The 21852-nt window shown below is 35.5% G+C and overlaps 1 protein-coding gene across 2 annotated transcripts in view; it reads right to left on the reverse strand.

The window, feature by feature from the left end:
* LARS2 (leucyl-tRNA synthetase 2, mitochondrial) overlaps nucleotides 1-21852 on the reverse strand; it is an 82887-nt gene that overhangs the window by 31317 nt on the left and 29718 nt on the right. For both annotated transcript variants that reach the window (XM_068204358.1, XM_068204367.1), the window contains 5 exons: nucleotides 11527-11634; nucleotides 9825-9984; nucleotides 6482-6586; nucleotides 3731-3846; nucleotides 2505-2788 (listed from right to left, as the gene is read on the reverse strand). In XM_068204358.1, coding sequence (XP_068060459.1) covers nucleotides 2505-2788; nucleotides 3731-3846; nucleotides 6482-6586; nucleotides 9825-9984; nucleotides 11527-11634 — 773 coding nt within the window. The remainder of the gene's footprint in view (nucleotides 1-2504; nucleotides 2789-3730; nucleotides 3847-6481; nucleotides 6587-9824; nucleotides 9985-11526; nucleotides 11635-21852) is intronic.

Below are 21852 nucleotides of genomic sequence, written 5' to 3' on the forward strand. Positions count from 1 at the left end.
TTTAGGAGCTCAGGTTACTTTCTGTTAATTTCTCCTTGAATATTTATTGTTTGTAGGAGCCAATAATCACATTTAATAAACTTCCATTTGTTGTAAATGATCCCTCTTAAAACTCTTACTATTAAAACAATGTGGTTATTCTAAAGTCAATGAAACATTGTAATCTGTGACACTCTCGTACATAAATTACACTGATTATATGTAAGAAATATACCCAGTTAATAATTGTATGCAAGTTTAAATGCATGTATATAGTAGTAGTAAGTATACATAATGAACGTGGACTGGCTATTTCATATTTACTAACTACATATTTAGTCTCTGCTCAGTCTTGATGAGTGAGCTGCAACATGTATCTCTGCTTGTCTGCCTGATACTTCAGCGTGGCTTGCCAAGGCAAGTTTACAAGAGCATCGCTACTTAACCTTTTCCTTCCTTCTGTCTCGGTACCTGGTCCTTCTCTACATGCAAGTTTTTCTCCCAGTGAGAATAATGTCATAAAAGAATTTTACTTCTAACTGCTTTTTAGTATAGAAAAATAATTTTTTAAAATTGTACACATAAACAAAGACTCGGCCAATGAAAAAGAATGGCTTTTCTGTCAAAAGTAAGAATACTTTACAGTCATTGAACCATAATTACATCTGCTTCATGCCTCTGTACTCTAAATGGACATGGTTCACTAACACAGAGACAGCACGGGCATCTTTCAGAGTTTATACAATTTATATCAATATTGTGATTACAGGCACAATACTGTAATCTCATTAGACAATCTTCAGATGACTAACACAATTACCCAGACTTGTATAACAAAGAATAACTTGGGCATCTCCTCCCATTTATGACTGTTAACATTATTGTCACCCAAATACTCAGACTTCTGTATCTTTCCATCTGGCTTTCTTTATTAATTCTAGATATTAAATGAAACTAATAAAAGCCCCTATTACTGGAGAGAAGAACTAAAGGAAGGGATGATGTCACTTCTTGGAGCAAGTAAAAGCAAGGATGACTGCACACAGAAGTAATAGCTCAAATGATTTGAAACTGTAGCAGACATGGATGAGCAATACTGATGATAGCTGTCAAAAAGGTGAAAATTAGGGAGACAAATAAAGATGAGAATTAAAAAAGTTAATTTCAGCAACCTACTATATTTTAGGCTACGAAACTAATCCTGTGTGACTTTATTTCTGACTAAACAAATGCCTTTGATTAACTTCTATGCAGAGCAGCCACAATAACTATTCAGAAACCATAAGGATTTGCTATACATCAAAAGTATGTTATTGCCTGGTAAACAACAAAATAATTTTTAACTAAGGTTGTGGGGGAAGACAAGAGTGCACACAGTGACTTTCAGTCACAATAGGAAATTTATTCAATTGAAATTAGGAATTGTAGACCCAAGGCACTTCTGGGGGCTTTACTAAACCTGTGGATCTTATTCAGTAAGGCTTTGCTGCAAAGGCCATACTTTAAAATACACTACTATGTGCAATTTCAATAGGCATATCTGAAAGGAAATTTTCTATGCAGAAACATGGGAGTAAAGGTCTGTTTTACAAAAAATTTCATGTTATCAACAAAGTTTAAGATACATGTTTCCAGAGAACCATGGAACTGCTAATATTAAAATAAATGTAGATGCTATGAATATGCTGAATTATCAAGTGAGAGCCCTATTGCCATTTATATGTCTGATTTCCCTGCCCGGCAGCGTGACAACATGCTTCCCATTAATTTGGTCAGGCTGCTAGGAGTAGCAATGCATTGCATTGCTGATGAAAAACTTCCCTAGGATACTTTATGTTCTACCAGTTCCTCCCGCAGAACCTATAGGCAAACTTCAGTGTATAGAATATCTATGCAGTCCTCAAGATTACACAACTGATTTTTTCAACACATCTCTCACTACATCATTTAGACTTTTTATTTCTTGAACAGATGGACTGCAAACAATAAAGATTACAGTGATGATGGGATGCAGTTACTTTCAAATCTGAATTACATGCTATCTATAAGGTACAGCTTCATGATAAATATTTATATAGCAGAGGGAACACTTTATTGTTGACTATTGCAAGAAAATAAACACAATGCTAGTTTCCTTAACAAGAGGACCAATTCAGTAATCATTATAAGCTTTACTTGAACACTGATGAAAGACAATTAAATAACTGTAAAAAATGAAGTGATAAATACAGTTAAGAAATGGAAAATGGAGAAAATTATTCTGTTTTTCTTTTTTTCTCTTCTCTAACTTAAAACCAGTGAGTTTTGTTTCAGCTTGTTGATGAAAAAAGAGCAGTAGGCATTGAGTGCTGCAAAAAAAAGGAGTTTTACAGAGTGTATAAGAAAAAATCCCTGTGCTGGGTCAAACTAACCATCATTTTGGAGTCTCAGAGCAGTCACTTGCCAACACTTTGGGAAAGCGCACAAGAAACAGGCAGGTGCAAAGTGATCTCTCCCAGGCTGCAGCAAACACAGCACTGACTTACCTTGGACAGGAACAGTTCACCCATTCTGGGGCGCTTTCCAAAGGTGACGCTCCCTTTCCTGTGAACGTGGTCACATTGGGCAGCACCACAGGTAAGTCCTCGTAAGGCACGGGGACAGCGCCGCACGCCCGGCAGTGAATGACTGGAATGGGCGTTCCCCAGTAGCGCTGTCGAGATATTAACCAGTCTCTCAATTTGTCACTTGTTAGGTCTCCACCTATTCTTTTATTTTTGGCCTGCTCAGTAATAGCTTTTAAAGCCTCCTGCCGAGTCATGCCAGTGATCTGATTGAAAAAAAAAAAAGAGACGTGGAAAAAGAAAGAAAAATTTATAGTTGCTGTCAGTGAAAATGCAAGAACAAACAAAACCAGTCAGTTTTCTGAGAGTCAAATAAAATAATTTCTCTCTTACTGCTGGTTAACATACCAGCTACTCATTTGAACCTTCTTGCTTAAAGGATTATGTTCTTGATAGTCTGAATAGAAGAAGGCTGAGAAAGAGTCCTGTAGACCCCTTCAGCCATTATTAGCAGATATTTGTGTTTACTGCTGATGTCTTTACCAGTTGCTGTATGCCAAAACTTTCAGAATTCTATCACAAACATAAAGTAGAGACTGAGGAAATGCAAATGAAAACTGCTTTCCTTCTCCTGTGCTCATTTCAGGTTTTACTATTCTTGCTTTCACATCCATTTTAACCACTTAGACCCCACCTGGGAAGTAATGTGTCTGCTATTAAAACACGTATTTTCAAGATCTATATCTAAAGATAAGATTCCTATGTCTCTTGAGGCATCCATGATACCACAAAGGCTGAAGCCACATTTCAGTGAATTTGTGGAAGAAGGGTTATTATGTTCATGTTTAGGTTAAAATTCTATCGAGGTTATGAAATAAGAATCGACTTTTAACATAGGTTAAATTATTCAGTTTCCATTATAGAACTGAAACCAATACAGAGGAAAGTTCAACCTTCCTCTCATGTACAAAAGGAAAAAAACTTATTTTATTGCTACAGCAGGGCAAACATATTTCATCATTAAATTATTCCCAGAAATTTGGTAGCATAAGTTTGGCTTGATTAAAAAAAAACAAAAAACAAAAAACAAAAACAAAAAAACCCCCACAAAAACCCTTAATCATACAAAGTATTTGGCACTCTTGAAAAAAGAGATTTAGTTTGCATTGTTACTGTAAGCTGGAAAGAAATCCATATTGCATACCCACCTCTGCAGAATTAATGACCTTCTCCAAACCACTTGGCAATGTCTCAATGACTTCAGTGAAAGAAATGCCCAGATTCTTAGCTACTGCAGCATCTTCTGCACTAGTACTAGGAATTCCTAGAAGGGATGAAAAATCATTTCATTTCATTTCATTTCTAATGATTTACATTTCCCAAAAGAGTTCAAGAAAATGGTTTAAGAACAGTAAAAATGTTTTTGTATTCTTTAAGCAGTGAAATTCAAACAGCAATAATTACAACTCAGTAATTTCTCAGTTCCTCTGTAATTCAAATGCCCATCAATGTCCCGTCCTTCTTTCAGAAAAGTTTGAAAAAACTAAAACTAAAGCCATAAATTTGGACAGAATTATAGAATTTTCAGTATAAACATATTATCTAAATATAATATATTTAAACAATAAAATTTTTAATTCTATTTGCTAATATGATAATCAAAGACTCAACAAAAAGCAGTCTTCCTGTTTCAATATTAATTTATCTCTAATTTCATAGAATTATGAAATAATAGAATATTATTAGAATTAGAATTCATCTAATTTCACCATAATGCAACAGTCTCAAACATTACTATCCCTTTAACGTACTATGAAAGACATGATTTGTTTATAAACTCAGGGAAACTATTATAATAACATCAGTTTGCTATTCAGACTATAACTAGTGAGAACACTTCCTACAGCTATTCAGATGAGTTACACAACTCACACTATTTAAAGCTCCCAAAGTTCTCTTTCCCTCTGCATTTTATTATTTGGGACATTCATGCATTTTAATTCTGCTCTGGAGGGTTTCACAGTGAGTTAAGAAATTTCTTAGCTTGTTTTATTATCACATGTATTCTGAAATAATATTAAGATACTAACAGATTTATTATTTACAGAGATACATATTTTTATATTTTTCCCCTTCAATGAAAATTTAATTAATAATTTGAACCATCTTGCAATTACTGTCATCTTTGAAAGGCAAAGAAACTTATTCCAACAAGACAATGCCAGCATTAAGTTGGTGAAAACTACACACAATAGTTCTCAAAATATTTGTTGAGTACATTGGAATTATTAACTAAACCAACTTAACAATCATCTTAGCTCAGGTAGTGAAATGCCAGCTATACTTTAGCTCTGCCAATATGTGGAAGTTTGGAAGCAGATGACTAAAAAAATCAAACAAAACTCCCCCGTGACAAGTAACTCCTTAACTAGAGAAACACAAAATTACTATTTTATCTTTCCAGCAGATGTACACTCTTGCCATTTCAAAAACAATGTTTGTATCTTAATTTGTCAGAGAGCCCTACAGTCTCCAACAGGTGACTTCACAATATGCTCTATAAAAGGAAAAAAAAGCAGGTCCCACTTTTTGGTCTGCTTCCTTTTAAAAAGATGATGCTATTAATGTACACTGGCAAAGCTCAACAGCTGGCACCCACAGCTTCCCATGAAGAGCTGGGCTGTTTCCAGCAGACATAAGGCCAAGGTATGTGCCAGCAAACTGGAAGATTTTAAGGAAAAATAAGATTAGGTATCTCAATTATTTGGCTTCTCCTATATGAGAAAAATCTTTGTTTCTCAAAAACAGATTCAAATCTAAAGTGTAAGATGTGAGCATGTTATAAGCAAAGTATACAGCCCAAACAGATAATTTCCATCAGCCCTATGGGGGTCATTCAAGACAGTTTTGCACAATCAGCTGGTTTAATTCAGTCCAGTTGTGCAAAAATAGCCAATATTGGCAGCAGTGAAAGCAGCAGCCCCAGGACAGGAAAGAAGTATCAGCAAAAGGGAGGCAACAACAGGAGTTAAGGGATAAGGAATGCACTGGAAAAAGGGAAGAAGACGTAACTATTTCCCATTAGGATTGTCATTGAACATTGCCTTCTCAATGCAACTGAGACCATGGCAAAGCACAAGAGTAAACAAAGAGCTTGGTGAGTGCAGATGAAAACAGATAAACCTTAGTATAATTTCTACTTTGACTTACGAGGACAATCATATTATCTAAGAGTATGTAGGTAGCTGCCCAGTTTTGGGACCAGCCTCCATGTCCAGGAAAGGAGTAAGACAGGCAGATTCATAGGACAACTCTGAGAACAGAAGCTCACTACAGGTGATTCAGCATCCTCTAGCAACACCCTCCCCCTCCACTTACCAATCCTCAACTCTAAATCAGGCGCCCTAAATGCTACTTTGAGAGATAAAGGATCTAAGCTAACTGTCCAAGACTATCTGAAAAAAAATATTACCTATCCTGAACTATTTTACTGGCCTCAAAACAAGTATTACTAGATAAAAGTCAAAGTTGGATGTTTTGTACATTTACCATCTGAAGCATTTCTCTATAAGGATATACATAATTTATGTAAACTTAAGGCACAAAAAACAGCCAAAAGTTAGGGTTGTTTGTCAAACAATGGTACAGTTCTGTTTTGATTAAAGATGGTGAGAGCCAAAAACGTATGTTGTAGGTAACCAATTTTCTTAAGATATGCAGATCCTCAAATGTAGCTCATTAAATGCACTAATTTTATAATACTTCCATTTAAAATTATCATCCTGTAAATCTCTTCACCCACATAGCTCCTTTCCCCTCCTTCTTCCCTAATGGAGAACAGAAATCCAAAATCCAGGAGAGAGAGCCTCTGTGTTCAAATATTTACTACAACAGTATCTTGCGCTCCAACATAGCAACTGAAAACCATACTATTCTGCTTAATATCTAATGTCACATACCTATTTTAGTATCAAGATAATTATCAAAATTGGTTTTTGCTGAGATGACTACAGGAACCTCCTGATTGGTAAGCAAATTCACAGCTGTCACTGAAGTAAGTGAGTCTGAAAACAAAAGTAATGATATGGCAAGTTAAACATAGCAGAAGATATGCTAAGAACATCACTTACCATTACAATGCAGTTTAGCTTAAACGTACATGAATTTCACATAACAGTTTTCTTTAAAAAAGAAAGAAAGTTACAAACCTATTCACATTTCAAAAAAGCTCAGATGTTTTAAAATGCTCAGTAAGACTGATAAATTTTCATGATTAGAAAACACACTTATACAAAACACCTTTATAAAAACAGAGTAAGATTTGGATTATAACAAAAAAATAGTCTTTGATCAAAATACAGGCTGCTGCAATGTTGCAAGAATTGGTTTTAGTATGCCCTGATTTATGTACTAGCATACAATGCTACAAAATCCCACCAAAAATCAGATAAAACTACAGGGGAGCATATATCCTTATGATTTAATTTCTTACAGAAGAACTACAAAACATGTGAAATCTTTTTTTCTAACCTGTGTTAAAAAGCCACCTAAGTAACCTACTCATTTCCAAACAGGATATTCATATTCATATTATAGATGAGGAACCCAATGTCCACAAGCAAGGGGAGACAGGAGAGGAGAGAATTAAGGGTGAGAACTAACAAACTGAAATTGATTTACAATGTGCAGATTGCATGGCTCAGCAAGAAGAAATTAAAATCTGAATACTCCATATTTTGAGGATTTGAATCCCAGATCTCAATTTGGGCCTATTTCTAACTTTTTCAGTGCCTTTAAGTTGATGATAATTACAATCATTAAAATATGAGCTGCTAAGAGCTTCCTTTCACCTTTCTTCATAGCTAAACTGAGGCTATGAAGGCTTGTATTGCAATGCATAAAATCCGCTTGAATTAAGTAACAGCAATTTTGAGAACAGGGCTGTTATAGCTCATCACGCTTCTTGACACAAATGATACATTTATTTATTTCTGATTACTACTTTTCCAAATTTTACGTGTCTGAGGTATTCCTATTATAAAGAAAATTTCCACATTCAAAGCACCACATGCAGCTTTCCTCTGTTTAAAAATACAAAAGGGACAATTTCATTTTTTAAAAGCAACTAACCAAAAAGCGTCATGAGCAGGAAGCTGAGTGGGCAGGACACTGCTTTTAAAAATAACTTCTCTCATCCACCCAGCAATAATTTTCATTTTATGCTGGAACCCAAAATAATAACTGCAATTTATGAAGGTGCTCTTTCCTGTGCTCATTTGCTCACATCATTATCATCATAACAGAAAAGAGAGAATGGTACACGTACAAGTGTAAGACAATGTATGCAGAGTATTATAATGAGATAATGAACAACGTAAAGGTCAAATCTTTATCTCAGGCACCTCCTGCTGTCAAAGCCATTAGACTTACCAGGTTCTAAATTAACATACATTTTTCTAGGCAAAAAAAAAAAAAAATTAATGTTTGACAACTGGTTGTTCCATCTATTTAAATAACAGTAGCCTAAAATACAGACATGTACTTCAAGATGAAAGGTTTTGCTATACAATAGCTTTCTTTTCTCTCCTAGAAAACATAAAAAAATACCCTCCTAATTATTTAAATGAGAACACAGTGAAGAAAGAGAATTGCAAGACTATGCCTATTGAAAAGAAAACAATTACATTTAATTAAATTAAAATGTCAGTCTTACTGAGGATTTTTTTTAAAAGTCTTGGTTAATGTGAAAATAAAGTCTATATAAGGCCACCCAAAATTTCTTTTTTTTATTTAAATGCCATTGTTGGCCTTTCATATGTAAAATGCCAATCTCTGCTAATTTCAACTGAAGAATGTCTGTAAGTATAATCACAAGTAGCAGGAGTATACAATAGCAGAGTTATGTGAAATTGTGCCTCTTTTTTGAGGACTTTTGGCTGTCATTGCTTCAAATCAGAGTTTCTTAATTTAACTCAGCCAAAAGCTTTAAGCTTATTGTTAACAGACACATAAAAAAGCTTTTGCAAGTATTTCCACTTAAAAACTAATATAAAAATATACCATTGTCCTTATTAAAAGCAAATTTTGCACTTTTGTGGTTTGGCTTAAAGCACAAGATCCAACAAAGGTACAGGCACATGCATGAATGTGTGTTTGTGCAGTTAGTGCTTTGATTTGGTTCAGCTGCAAGAACTGCAAATTTGTTCTCCAAAATTCTCCAAGCTTTTCTCACCTCTTAGACAAAGGTTTTATGTACTCAACATAGTCAGGCTCCATGTTTCTTTCTACTAGCAAGCAAACTTTTTTAAGGAGAAATGAAGTACTTAAAAAAGCAGGTTCTGTACAACCAACACAATTTTCCACAAGATGCTGTTGAAATCAGATGTTATACAGACAATGAAGCCTGATCTTTACCAGTATGGGAAAAAGAAAATATTAAACACCAACCTGAAGTAGAAACAAAAAAACAAAAACAAAAAACAAAACAAAACAAAACAAAACACATATATATACACACATATATATATATACATACATACATAAATATATACATATACATATACATATAATATTCTCATTTCCAGGTTTTCCCAACAATAAAAAAATATTAGACCATAGAAGCTAAATACAGGCAGAATTTGTGGCTGGAGACTTCAGGAAAGCAGTTAACAATAATTAAAGCATTATCAGTTGACTGTACAAGTCATGAACTGCCATAGGGATACTCTGAATTGACTCCATTAGAGTCTTGAATTAACAATGGATCTGAATAGTAGAGTATTATTTTACTATCTATCAGTTATCCACTTTGCTATGTATTAGTGACAAAAACAGAGAATTTGTTTTTATTTATTTTTTTTAAATAAACTAAAAAATTAGTGATATATTGACCTCTTTAGATTCCTTATGACAGGAAGAAATCATTGCTGGTGCAAGAATTAGTTCTGCTGTCTTTGTGCTAATGGCAATTTACCATATAGACATAAGATTCTCCAATAGGCTGACACAGTCAAATTTGGACTATTCATTTCTGGTAGATGAGGAAAAAAGAATCTGTCCCATTGCTTTTTATATACTATAAAGTGTTACAATTATTATAAAAAGAAGAATTCTAGCATAGCTGCTCTTGCCACATCTGAAGCCAGGACAGGCTGATGTGACACTGTGTGACACAGCAAGAATCAAAGGCCTGCTTGCTCTCAACAGGATCAGCTCCCGCTCAGCTTGATGAACATTCTCTAAAGATCACTCTCTATAATTGTTGGTCTTCTACAACAAATTGCAGTATGAGAAAAATACCACCTTTCCCTGGGATGAACTCCCTCTGAAAGACTTCCTTGAGACTGCTACTCCCATGCAACAGTCTGTGAGTTGGTAAGATATATAAATGGGAAGCTCCATAAATGGCTTCAGGTGTATAGGTGTAAGCTGCTAGTTTCTCTTCTGTTACTTTGCCATTAACCTGAAAAAGAGCAGAAAAAAATTCCCACCGCCAATGTGGTGGTTATAGATTTCCCTTCCCTTTCACACAGCTAACGAGTCCACATCACCATACAGAAATACAAAGATCCAAATACCAAAGCCAGACACATTCCCACTATAGAAATTTTCCAGAATCAAACCTTGACAAAACTTACTTTAAGGCCTTGAGAAAGTTGCTGTACAGTCTTGCCTTAGTTTATCCAAATATATCTATAAAAATATAATTCTAATCCCATATGTAATATTGCACTGTGCTGCTGAGATAGACTCAGTCCCTGGCTAAGCCACCCAGAATCCTTCTATTCACTTTTAATATGCATGCCTTGTTTCCAAGAAACTGGAGGGAGATGTTGCCTCTGAAATCTGAAGAGAATTTAGGATTTTCTCAGCTACAATATGACTTTACACCATACTTCTCTGATAAAGTGAATGCTGCAAATTATGTACAGAAATAAAATAATAAAAGCTGGCACAACAAACATAAAATGTAAATAGTAAACTTCAAAGACTTTTTAAGAATTACCACCTGGAACTATCAACAAGGTTTGTATCTTAGATCAACTAACTGTGGAGTCTATGGGGGTCTTGGAAGGAAATTTTTCTGTAATAAGTATTGATATAAATTTTTTGAAACTATAAAAAAAACTTTATAAAGTTATTTATACAAATACAAGTACTGCATCTTTTAGCAGGGTGCAAATCAGAGGTATTTAAAAGGTTTAATTTGTCTCAATTTGAAGTTCTGAAAAATTCAGTACTTTAAAATAAGAAGTCACTTTTAGAATGTTAGACCATAATAAATAATCACAATAAAACTTTGAAGTACAAGGGTTGAAATTTGATCAGTGTCTCTGAAAATCTCTTCTGTCCCTATGATATTCATGGAGCCTTGTTCATCTCTTGACAAAAAAGGGAAATCTGAAGTCCTTCTGTAGATAATTTTTTTTCAGGCTTCCTTTTCCTTCCCCTCCTTTCTTTCTATCTAGACTTCTCTGTAGCTCCAACACTACCTAATGGTGTGGTTTCCATTATTTTAATTATGGGATATAGTAAGTGAAATAATGGACAAATATAAGCAAAGCAGTTTGCCTGAGGTCAGCCTGGGTCTGACAGAGAAGGTGCCATGCAGAGAAAAGCATAAGCCCAACTAGACCCTAGCTGACATGTGCAGTGCTATTTGATAGTACACTTGGCACAAATATTCTGGCTTTCAGGGAAGCTTATTAGCTGGCATGTATTTTGGCATAAATATACACAGCCAATTTGCATCCACTTGAACACACAAACCCTTTCCTAAGGAGGATAGCAGGGAGTATCTCTTCAACCCTCAAGTGCTGTTCTCCAGGAATCTGTGCTGGTCTATGCATGAAATAATAATCATCATCATCATCATCATCATCATCATCATCATCTTTTTTAGGAGGTTTCAAGCTTTTAAGATCTGGAAATCCATTCCCATCACACATTTCAGGGGTTGCAGTTAGCCCAACCAAGAGAGCAGCAAGTGAAATTTCTGGCTTACCTTCAGCAAGAAGTCAAGAGAGCACCCAATGCAATCACCTATCCAATTTGCTTGCATTTCTTTAATACCATACCACTCAGGGAGATCAGATAAAGCATCAAACATGGCCTTAAGCAAGAAAAGAAAGAATGAGGACATTCACCTTTTATAAGCATACGAATTAATACTATGGGTTTAATTATAACTAACAGCAAAATGGAAAGGTGCTGGTAAAAACATTGGAAGAGGTGGTTTTATACTGCTGCTACCTCAAATTAATCTCTCTGAGAATAGAACCAACACAGTACAAGCCAGAGGTATGTCACTGCCAACAGAGACACTGTTATTAAAAACGGCCTTTCTTTTGAATGGACTACACCTTAAGGTACAGGAAGAAAAAACTTAGATGAAAACAAACACAGAAAATATTCCCAGTGGTTGTAACTTCTGGGAAGTGTAGGCGATCTACTGAGCTGAACAAGACTTAACAGATGTGCTTGCAGATAGGAAGCCTACATTTGTATTAGATTTAATACATTTGTATTAGTTATTTTAGACAATAGCCTAGAGATTGCAGTTAGACAAAAGGTGCTAACATATCCTAAAATTTTCAAGCTCTGGCTTAAAATAGCATGACAGTTTCTAGCTATCTATTTTTTCATATTTCATATTGATATTTTACCAAGCACAACAGGCTGCAAAATTGATTGGCATCTTTAGGTTGCATCATTCTGCAAAAACAACACTAATCATAATAACAAAGCTTCATATTAAAAAAAATATATATATATCATATTATAATTCTTTTATAAGCAATGAAGCTGGGTCTAGAGGGGACAAGGGTCTAGAGCAAGTCTTATGAGGAGTGGCTGATGCACCTGGGAATGTTTAGCCTGGATAAAAGGAGGCTCAGGGAGGACCTTATCACTCTCCACAACTGCCCAAAAGGAGACTGTAGTGAAGTGGGGGTCAGTCTCTTCTCTCGGGTAACAAATGATGGGACCAGAGGAAATGGTCTCAAGCTGCACCAGGGGAGGATACTAGAAAAAAATTCACCATAGAAAGGGTTGTCAAACATTGGAACAGGCTGTCCAGGGAAGTGCTTGAGTCATCATCTCTGGAGGTATTTAGAAGACCCACAGATGTGGTGCTTAGGGAACGGGTTTACTGATGGACTTGGCAGTGCTGGCTTAATGGTTGGACTTGAGGATCTCAAAGGTTTTCTCCAACCTAAATGGTTCTACACTATGCAGCAATGAAAAAATTCAATGTTGCCTCCTTTACTAGCCATAATGTCCAACAGCCAACTTGTAACTTCTATGTATATTTGCACTCAACAAGAGATAAATCTATATATTTATGTGCTTTCTGATGTGTGGAATGGAAGCATAAAAGTCTGTTCCAAGTCAACTGATATTTGTCTAAAAAGTCTGAACAATATGATTTTAATAAATGGCATCTATAACAATGTAAAGGAAAAGACACACAGAAAACTTATAAGTTCATCTCATTTTTCACTTCATAACACTTCACATTTTTGTTATGAATACTGTGACTGTCCAAAATCTTTACTTAGGCAGAAGTACAGCCAGAGGCATGAGTCATTTGGACAGATGGTGAATATGCTGAACAATTACAGTTAAAATCTAAGAATAAGGTAACATATTGAATAATTTCTCCTTTGGCTGTGATTCTCAACATCAAATATGCAAGCTCTTTATTATCTCAGTAATTACTAACAACCTGCAAGGATGGACAGTAGCTGTTCAAACAAAACAGTAGGTAGGTGGATAATTAGTGAATGCACACTTAATTCTTCTCCAAGAATGCATTTCAAGGTCGGTTTTAATGACATACTTAACTGATTTCAAAGTGAGATACATAGAAGTTACTGTAAGAACTTTTTTAGTTACTGCTCTGTTGTATATCTGTCATTCAAAATACAACAAAAGCCATGTCCTTTGTAAACCAAAATATTACACTACCACTTGGGATTTTTATTGCTTTCAACAACTTTAGGAATCAAACCATTTTATTTATGATTTATAAATAAAAGAATGCTAGGCTTTTGGAGAGGTTTTTATTACACTATATCTTTAATCAGTTTTAACTCACAATTGCAAGCATGCCATATCACAGAGAATTCAAAATTTGGAGTATTTTCATTAATTGGACCGTTCCAGAAACAACTAAGCTTTATCTACCATGACCAATCTATGTACTTATATAATTATGAAAGAATAATAAATAATTGGAGAACTATATATTATATCTCTATAGTATGTATGTATATCTCTATAGATACACACAATACCTAGATACATTCTTTGTAAGAACTTTATGCATTTTAGAAAGAATGAAATTGTGTCAGTACATGCAGAACTGGCTGCTCACATTAGATATCCATTCTAATCTACATCACATTTTGCTGGCAGAAGCAGCTAACTGTGCATGTGCTCTACTGAAACTGTACAGTCTGTAACTGCTTGCCAGCAAAACTTCCTAGATGTTTGCTCACTGCAGTATTCATACACCAAGATTGTCAATACCAGCGTGATAATGATTTTACTCTTAATTCATTGGCCTTATTAGAAGCTACAGGCTACAGTTTGACTTAACCCACTTCTTCTCTTGATAATGCAATTACTTCATGGAACTACCAACTTTACTTCATGTGAATTAAGATAACTAAGCTTACTCTGCATGATGATGAAGCCTAGCAGGGTTTGCAAACATAAATCCTTTATAACTTAATTTATACATAAACATGTTAGTGTGATATGAAACAAAAAACCCAAGGAAAAAAAAATCAAAAATGTTCAAAATGGAATTATGATTCTCAGTTCATTGAGCTCAACAAACTCCTTAGGTTTCTTGTCAAGGCTACAAACAGCAGGTGAGGCAGAAAATGAACTTGCAAACCATAAACAATTCACCTGGTGTTACAAAGGCAAATAATATAGAGTATGCACACTGCTAGCATGTTAGTAAGTGTTTCTGAATGGTAAATTAACCTAGGGTATTCACTAGCAGGAAAGTAGAGAAACATCAATTCTTACACACATGAATACACTTGTACATTCAAAATTCATCTGTGCAAACTAGGACCTTTTAAAAGATAGCTTAAGGAAAACCCTTTAAAAAAGCTTTTCATTTTCAAATCTAATTGCACTACACACTACAAAATACATGCCCACAATGTACTTAAACTATTAGTAATATAAAAAAAATTACATGTAGACTATTTGGGTATACAAAACTCTTGACCAATGCTAGCACAGAAATTCCTGAATATTTTTACATTAGTATTTGGGAAGTTAAATATTAGCTCCCATGAATTTTGCTTCCGTGCTGCCAACCCTGGCAGTATTCAAGGCCAGGCTGGATGGGGCCTTGAGCAACCTGGTCTAGTGGGAGGTGTCCCTGCCTATGGCAAAGGGGATTGGGACTAGATGATCTTTAAGGTTCATTCCAATGCCTTAACATTTTATGATTCTGTAATTACAGATAATTTCCATTAAAAAAATAAAAGCTGATCCTTAAAAATGTGTATACAACTTCTCATTAGCTCTGCCACAAATTTATTAACTTGATTTGTTAACACAGAGAAGACAATCAGCAAGAAGACTCTCAGCACACAGGCAAATAAAACAAAAGTAAAACCACGTTGGAGTCAGCAGGGGACAAAGAACAACAGCAGCATTTCTATCCAGTACGCAGAGTGTGATAAGATTATCAAATAAACTCAATTTTTGAATTTCTGATAACTTAATAGCAAGAAATTTGGAAATATTAGGTAGCAGAGCCTTTCTGCTTTCATTTTTCGTTACTCGCAAAGAGACAAGAAAACTTCAAATGCAAACATCTAATTACAGGAGAAATGACTCCCATCTTAATTAATCATAAGTCAAGGAATAGCACAAATACATTTTGGCAGTCTTTCAGATCTAAAGATAGACAGACTCAGGAAAATCTAAAGAAATCAAAGTTGTGTTCAGGGATGAGAATGATTTAAAGGCTCTTACACCTGAAGAAGTTGGAGACTGAGGATAAACCAATGTTTCACAGACTTCTTTACTCTTTCAGAACATGCAGAAAATTCTGGCACAGCCAGAAGATGAAAGTCAGTTACCCCGGCTGATCAGAGAGTAACTAAATCAAGATGATTTTGCTGAAAATTTATCAAAGACAATGATGACCAAGCCTGAAACTAAAAGTAACACATTGTATGTGAAAAACTGGTCTCACATTTCTAGCTGAAGATTATGACAGAAACAGAACTGCAGTTACGCAATCTTCAGGCAAAAAAGATCCAGAAAATCCAAGAACATAAGTGCTTTACAATTTCCCCAGAGCATGTCATCTCCAAAAGTCCCCCTGCTTGTAGTTCAAAGAAATATTCTGCTGAACCCCTAAAAAATTCAGTCTCTGACTTCATGAACTAAAATTTTTAGTAGATCAGTACCTGCTAATAATTTCATACTTAGCAAGAGTAATTTAACTCCTCTATGATAGTAAATGAAATAAAATGAAAAATCCAAATATAAGCTATATAGTCAAATGTATATACTATTTTTTAATGCAGACATTTCAATGAAGTTTGACAGATCTGCAAGGTAACAAGATCAGAATAAAAAATTCAGCAAAAGGCTGCATTTCAGAAGAATTCAATTAATTAGCAAAATAAAATTGCATTCTACTAAATTACAATAAAATTTAAAAGCTTTGCTTCTGAGGAAGCGTCAAATAAATATCCAAGCTCTGTTTGGATTAAAATGGAATTCTTCACTTTATTTTATCAAACTCCCAAAAGAGCAACCAAACATAAACTAAAGATTACACAAAATCATTTAATGCAACTTAATATATTAACAGATATTAAAGTACAAGAAATTAAAGCTAGGCTGCCCACTGTTTTATTTTGCACTCTATTGCACTGTTCCAACTGAGATTATATGGTACAGCTTCTGCTGGCATTTAATATCTTCTTGTTTTACTATTTCTTCTTCTCCTTCAGTAGTTTCTGTCTGTACTATTGTTGGTCACTCTTGACTTTTATTTCCCATGTGTGAAGAATACTGAAAACATACATTAAAGAGGAGCAACAACACAGATACAGTGTATACTGAAAATTCTTTCTCATAAATGTCTGAACTGTCAGCAGTTTTCCCATTTCCTTACCTAAAATTTATGGTCAACAAACACCTCTGGCGTGATTACACAGAGCTGAGGCAAATAAATGTTTCCTTAAAAGCAAAAAGTAAATCCAGAATTACTCTCCAGATTTGCTCTTCAGAGCTGTTCCTTGCTTAAATTTCCGAAGAGAAGATACTCTCTTTCTGAAATAATGAAGTATATATTTGTGATGAGTAACTGAATCCATAAATAGAAAAGCTCTTCAAAACATTTGTTCTCATTTTTAATAGCATTAAGTATTCACTGTTTTGATTAACCTTATACCAACAGGAACTTAAATGTACATTACTGTACCATCAAATGAGATGCTGTGTTTAAAATAAGGTGAAAAGACCAGCCTCGTCTGGATATCCACAAACAATTTTCTGTCTTGCCAAACTGACAAAACAGGCGCCATTTCTTAGGAATGAAGTGTTGAGCAAGCTGAGGGGGTACTGCTCTTGGTCCCTGTCCAGGAGACAGCTCTCAGCATGGCTCAAGAGGAAGAGTTTCAAATTGAGGTTTATCAGGCCTGTTCTGTTGGGAGAAGACAACTAAGAGCTAGACTGCAAGTGTGGGAATCAAAACAAATCACACATAAAGAAGGAAAAAGAGCCAGCATTTCAGTTCTCAGTGATGAGGCATTACCTCCTGCTATGAAATCCCAAGTGCTACCAAGACTCTTAACATCCTAAAATTCAGTACTTCAATTTCATTACATTTCATCACCATTCTGCTTAAGATCTCAGAAATAAAATACAAAATAAAAAAAAACAACCAAAACACAATTACATGAAATAATTCCAAATCTATTCAGATGAGACAAAAAGGGCTGTCAGATGCAGTGCAAAGCCAGAGAAAACCTGGAGAAGAGCTGTAGTTCATTTGCTGTTTTCCCTCCACAGAGTCATGCCCAACATCTGTGCTCCTGAAACCCACAGAAAATGAGAAGGGCTTATCTCTAAATGTCTTTACAAAAAAAACTTAACTAAGAAAGGGTGCTACTTATCTGTATGGCAACTGCAAATTACATCAGTAGAACTTTGTTGGTTATGTTCCCCTTTATTTTAGTTAAACACATCGCCCTACTGCTGTGCAAAAAAGGGAGATGATTTAAGGCAAAACTTGAAGTTTTAAAGTTGCTTCTATTTCATTTTATTCAAGAAAAGATTATTTTCCAGCTATCTGAATGATTTTTTGTACAGTAAAATATGGAAAATAATTGTATAAAATTAATTTAGGAAGAACAGGGTCTATAGAAAGACTAACCTTGCCAATTCTGTTTTGAGGACTCAGTTGACCATGCATAAAAACCCCCACAAAAGCAATTTACAGGTACACAGAGAAAATACTAACATTTACAGACAGATTTTTCCAATGAAGCTGCCTACCAATGCAGCAGGGTAACCATGGCAACTAAATGGTTTAGCTTAAATATCTTCAATGCACAGACAACAATTTGAATAATAATGCCATCAGTTAAGGCATTATACTTTTATCAAAGAAATGAGTCAAAAGAAAAATAACAATTAAAATGTTCTCTAAAAATCAAAAAAAGCTTCTAGACCATTTCACATGTACTTTACAGTTTAAAAAATGGGTCACAATTATTTTATTACTTTACATAAGCAAAATGCTTTCTGCTAAGCAAAGCATGGTCAATATTTTTGCTCTCAAAACTCATTACCAACGGTAAATTGCCAAGTGAGCCAACACTGCTTTGTTTGCAATTTTTATTGTAAGAAAGGAATATGAGCTGGTGCAGTAACTACAAAAAATCAAAGCAAGTCCACAGGAGATGATTCCTCTAGACACAATAGAAAGCTGAAAAACTGTGTGTAGGAATGAAGCACTGACTCCTGTAATACCCAGCTTCACAGACTACTAATCATGTAACTCCTGGCTGCTATTTGACCACTAATGTAGGCACTGCAGATGAAGATTACTCTGTTTAGTTTTTATTTCCATTAAGGTCGTGAGATACAAGGGAAAACATAAAATGATATATGGGCAAAAGAGAAGAACACAGATGACTAAAATAGATCATCAGTATACACTAAAAATAGCCTGAAAGTTACAACAAATTAATTTGTGGATGCTACAAGTAGAAAATAGGTTGTATCCATACATATTGAGCCATTATTGCTAGCTGGCAACTTGCATGAAGAATTAAGGATAGAAGATTAATTAAATGTGTTTTAAATTGAACTATTTCTATGAAACAAGGTTATGGAAAGACTTACATTTTCCTCTAAGCCACACAGCAATGGAGCGAGTTAACAGAAATAAAGCTTTTTTTTTCAAAATACTTTCCCACTAGTTCAATTTATAGAAAACTCAGGTATAACTTTGGGGAAGGAATAGGAAAGAGATTTGCAGAGAGCCATTTTTCAGACAAAGGGCAAGGAGGGTGGTACTTCTGACACTTGATCTTGAATTTCTGTAAACTTTTCAGAAGAAATATTAGTCACCATTGAAGGCACAAGAAAAAGGTGACCAGAATCAAATGGCTTTCCCTATGATACACCAAAACCAGAAAAAGGCCTGACTGTACAAAGATGAGTGAGACACTCAGAGAATTCTAACCCTCTTAAGTCTGAACGTAGCCCAAGTCAGAAAGAAATACAAGTCTTCCCCAGAAGGTGCAAGGATTAAGTTACTCTCAGATAGTCTCTTAGTGACTTCCAATTTTTAAATTTTTAAAATAAAGAAGGAGTGGAACTTCAGTGGATGTCAGAAATCTATTCATACAGCTCACTGAAAGCCTGATCCACTTAGCTCTCTACCTTTTTCCAAACGCAGGAAAAACATCTTCACAAAGACGGATTAAATCTGCTCTGTGCCTGTGAACTTGTCCAAGCTGTGAGGAAATAAAGGGCCATGTGTGCTGGGATAAAAATTCTGGAAGTACAGCTCAAAGACCTAAATGCTGCTCTATACTGACAGAAAACGCGGCTCTTCAGATCCCAATGACTGTGACCATGCTAACCTGATATAGTCTTGTCTTAACCTTCTGGACACATTTAAAAAAAAACCTGAATTGGACAAAAGATGCTCAACAGGCAACTGACTCAGAAATGGGGAATAAAGGACTCAGGACCAGACAAGCTCTGGAAGGGCAATTTTCTATTTCTGTTAGTGTCTAATGCAAAACAAGTTGACCATGGATTTAAAATTCCCCATTTTATAATGTCCCCTCAGATTTCCCTTTTACAGGAGTCTGGCATATGAATTATCAAACAACTGACAAAAAAGGGATATGAGATCCATAAAGAACCAAATTACTGTACTAATTTATCATTAGAGGCACAAATATCTGAAGTCTCTGAACTGCAAAGAATTTCAGGAAAACAAAGCTGTACAGGTAGTGTTTCTGGTCTGTTAGGTAAGTCAGGAAAATCTCTTTATGGAGATAAGTGTGTCCAAAATCAGGAGACGTGAAATAATCCCTCTTGCCGAAGTGAAGGTATCATCACCACCAATGTTATCATCCTGAAATCATATTAGCGATTAAAGATCTTTAGCTTCTTAAAGTGATGTCTTTATCCTCCACTATAAGGACTAATTCCATAGAAATCTGGACCCTCCACTCCAAGAGGAAAGACTCTGTAAATTATAAGGTGAATGAAGGTCTCCCTCTCAATAAAGCCCATTATCCTGGCAAGAGCTTTTGAAAAGAGGTGGGGAAGAAGGTTTGAGGAATAGGCTAGGAAGAGTGATTACTGTAACCAGGGTGTTCAACAATGCAGGACAATATGGATTCAGATGAACTGTCAAAAGTCTGAATCCAAAGAAAAAGGGGACAAAAGAAACAGACTTAGGAGGAAGGATTCATGGCTCTTAGCACTCCTGGAGAAGTACTGGCATGACTACCATAAGGAATGAAGAAATGCGTGCAAGGATGTTTTCAGGATAACTAGTCGAATTATTCAGAAAGAGAAGCCAAAGTTGTAGCATTTCAGATCTGTAATTTGGTTCCTGTCAAAATGCTAATGCGAAGCTTCCCGATTATGTCAGTGTGTGCACAGTTTCTAAGAGACTGAAATACTTGGCCACTCTTAGCTCAGATCCAGTCTCCCTCCAGTAGACTGTCTTCAACTGTGGCTAGCAGTTCATGGGCTGTTCAGAATTGTATGGCCAAAACAATCTTCTTCAGAAAGTAAGCCACAACATACTATGTTATCCAGTCTCTTGCAACTTGAAAGAAAAAAAAATTACCAGAAAGGGACTTTATTTGTCTTAATCTTCCAAGCATGAAATCCATCGACTATCAGATACTGGACTTCATAGAGCAGAGCCTGATAATCTGCTGCTCTTATTTCAAGGTTTGGGGGGTGGGGTGGGGGGGGGGGAAGTTATTTTTCTCCCTCTACAACCAAATGTTTAAAAGCCTTGCCAAAAGAAGCAGAGTGAGACTGTTTAAAAAGAACCACAGCAACAAAAATAGGAGTGAGTGGAGGGTGAGTAAAAAGGAAAATCCAAACCACCTGCTGATTCTTGGTAGCATCTGTCACTGTACAAGAAGTGGGAGAACATGAAGGTAATGCTTGCCAAAGCACTTCAGCTAGAAGCAGTATGGCATCATTCACTGATCTGGTTGTATCAGCTAGCACAGACCCTACGGAGTATCAATCACAAACAGAACAAAATTTTGGGAAACCTTCACAGAAATCTGTAGAGTACTCAACTGTCCTTTGCAGCAACGTTTTAAGGTTTTGTAGGAGTTGCTACAAATGGTCTTCTGGAAATGAAAAGCAGAAGCAGCTCTTATTCATGTCACCAAGATTTTCAAGAACAAAAGGTCACTTGTACACTTGCCCTTCAGGTAGGTACGGAATATGGCAGTGTCCTGAGGTGACATCTTTGATGAGAGGGTGTTGTGGAGGCAAAAGTTCCTTTTTATCCTAAGATAAGCCTGCTTACTGGGGAATGACATGATGGAGACGTGATCTGCCCAAGAGATTGTGCATTTCCTGTAACAGCATTTCTCAGGTAAGAGACTAAATACAAAAGATAAATCCTTCCTAGCAGGAGGTGTATATTGAGCAAGAGGTACAAATCCCATAAATCAGGGGTGTTTTCAAGGTTACTGAAAAGCTCCTCAGTCATGTCTTATGGTCTCAATGAGTAAAAATTTATGGCTGATTCACACCTTTTAAAGGGATAGTAACT

Source organism: Anomalospiza imberbis, chromosome 1, assembly GCF_031753505.1.
Source record: "Anomalospiza imberbis isolate Cuckoo-Finch-1a 21T00152 chromosome 1, ASM3175350v1, whole genome shotgun sequence".
Taxonomy (NCBI): Eukaryota; Metazoa; Chordata; class Aves; order Passeriformes; family Viduidae; genus Anomalospiza; species Anomalospiza imberbis.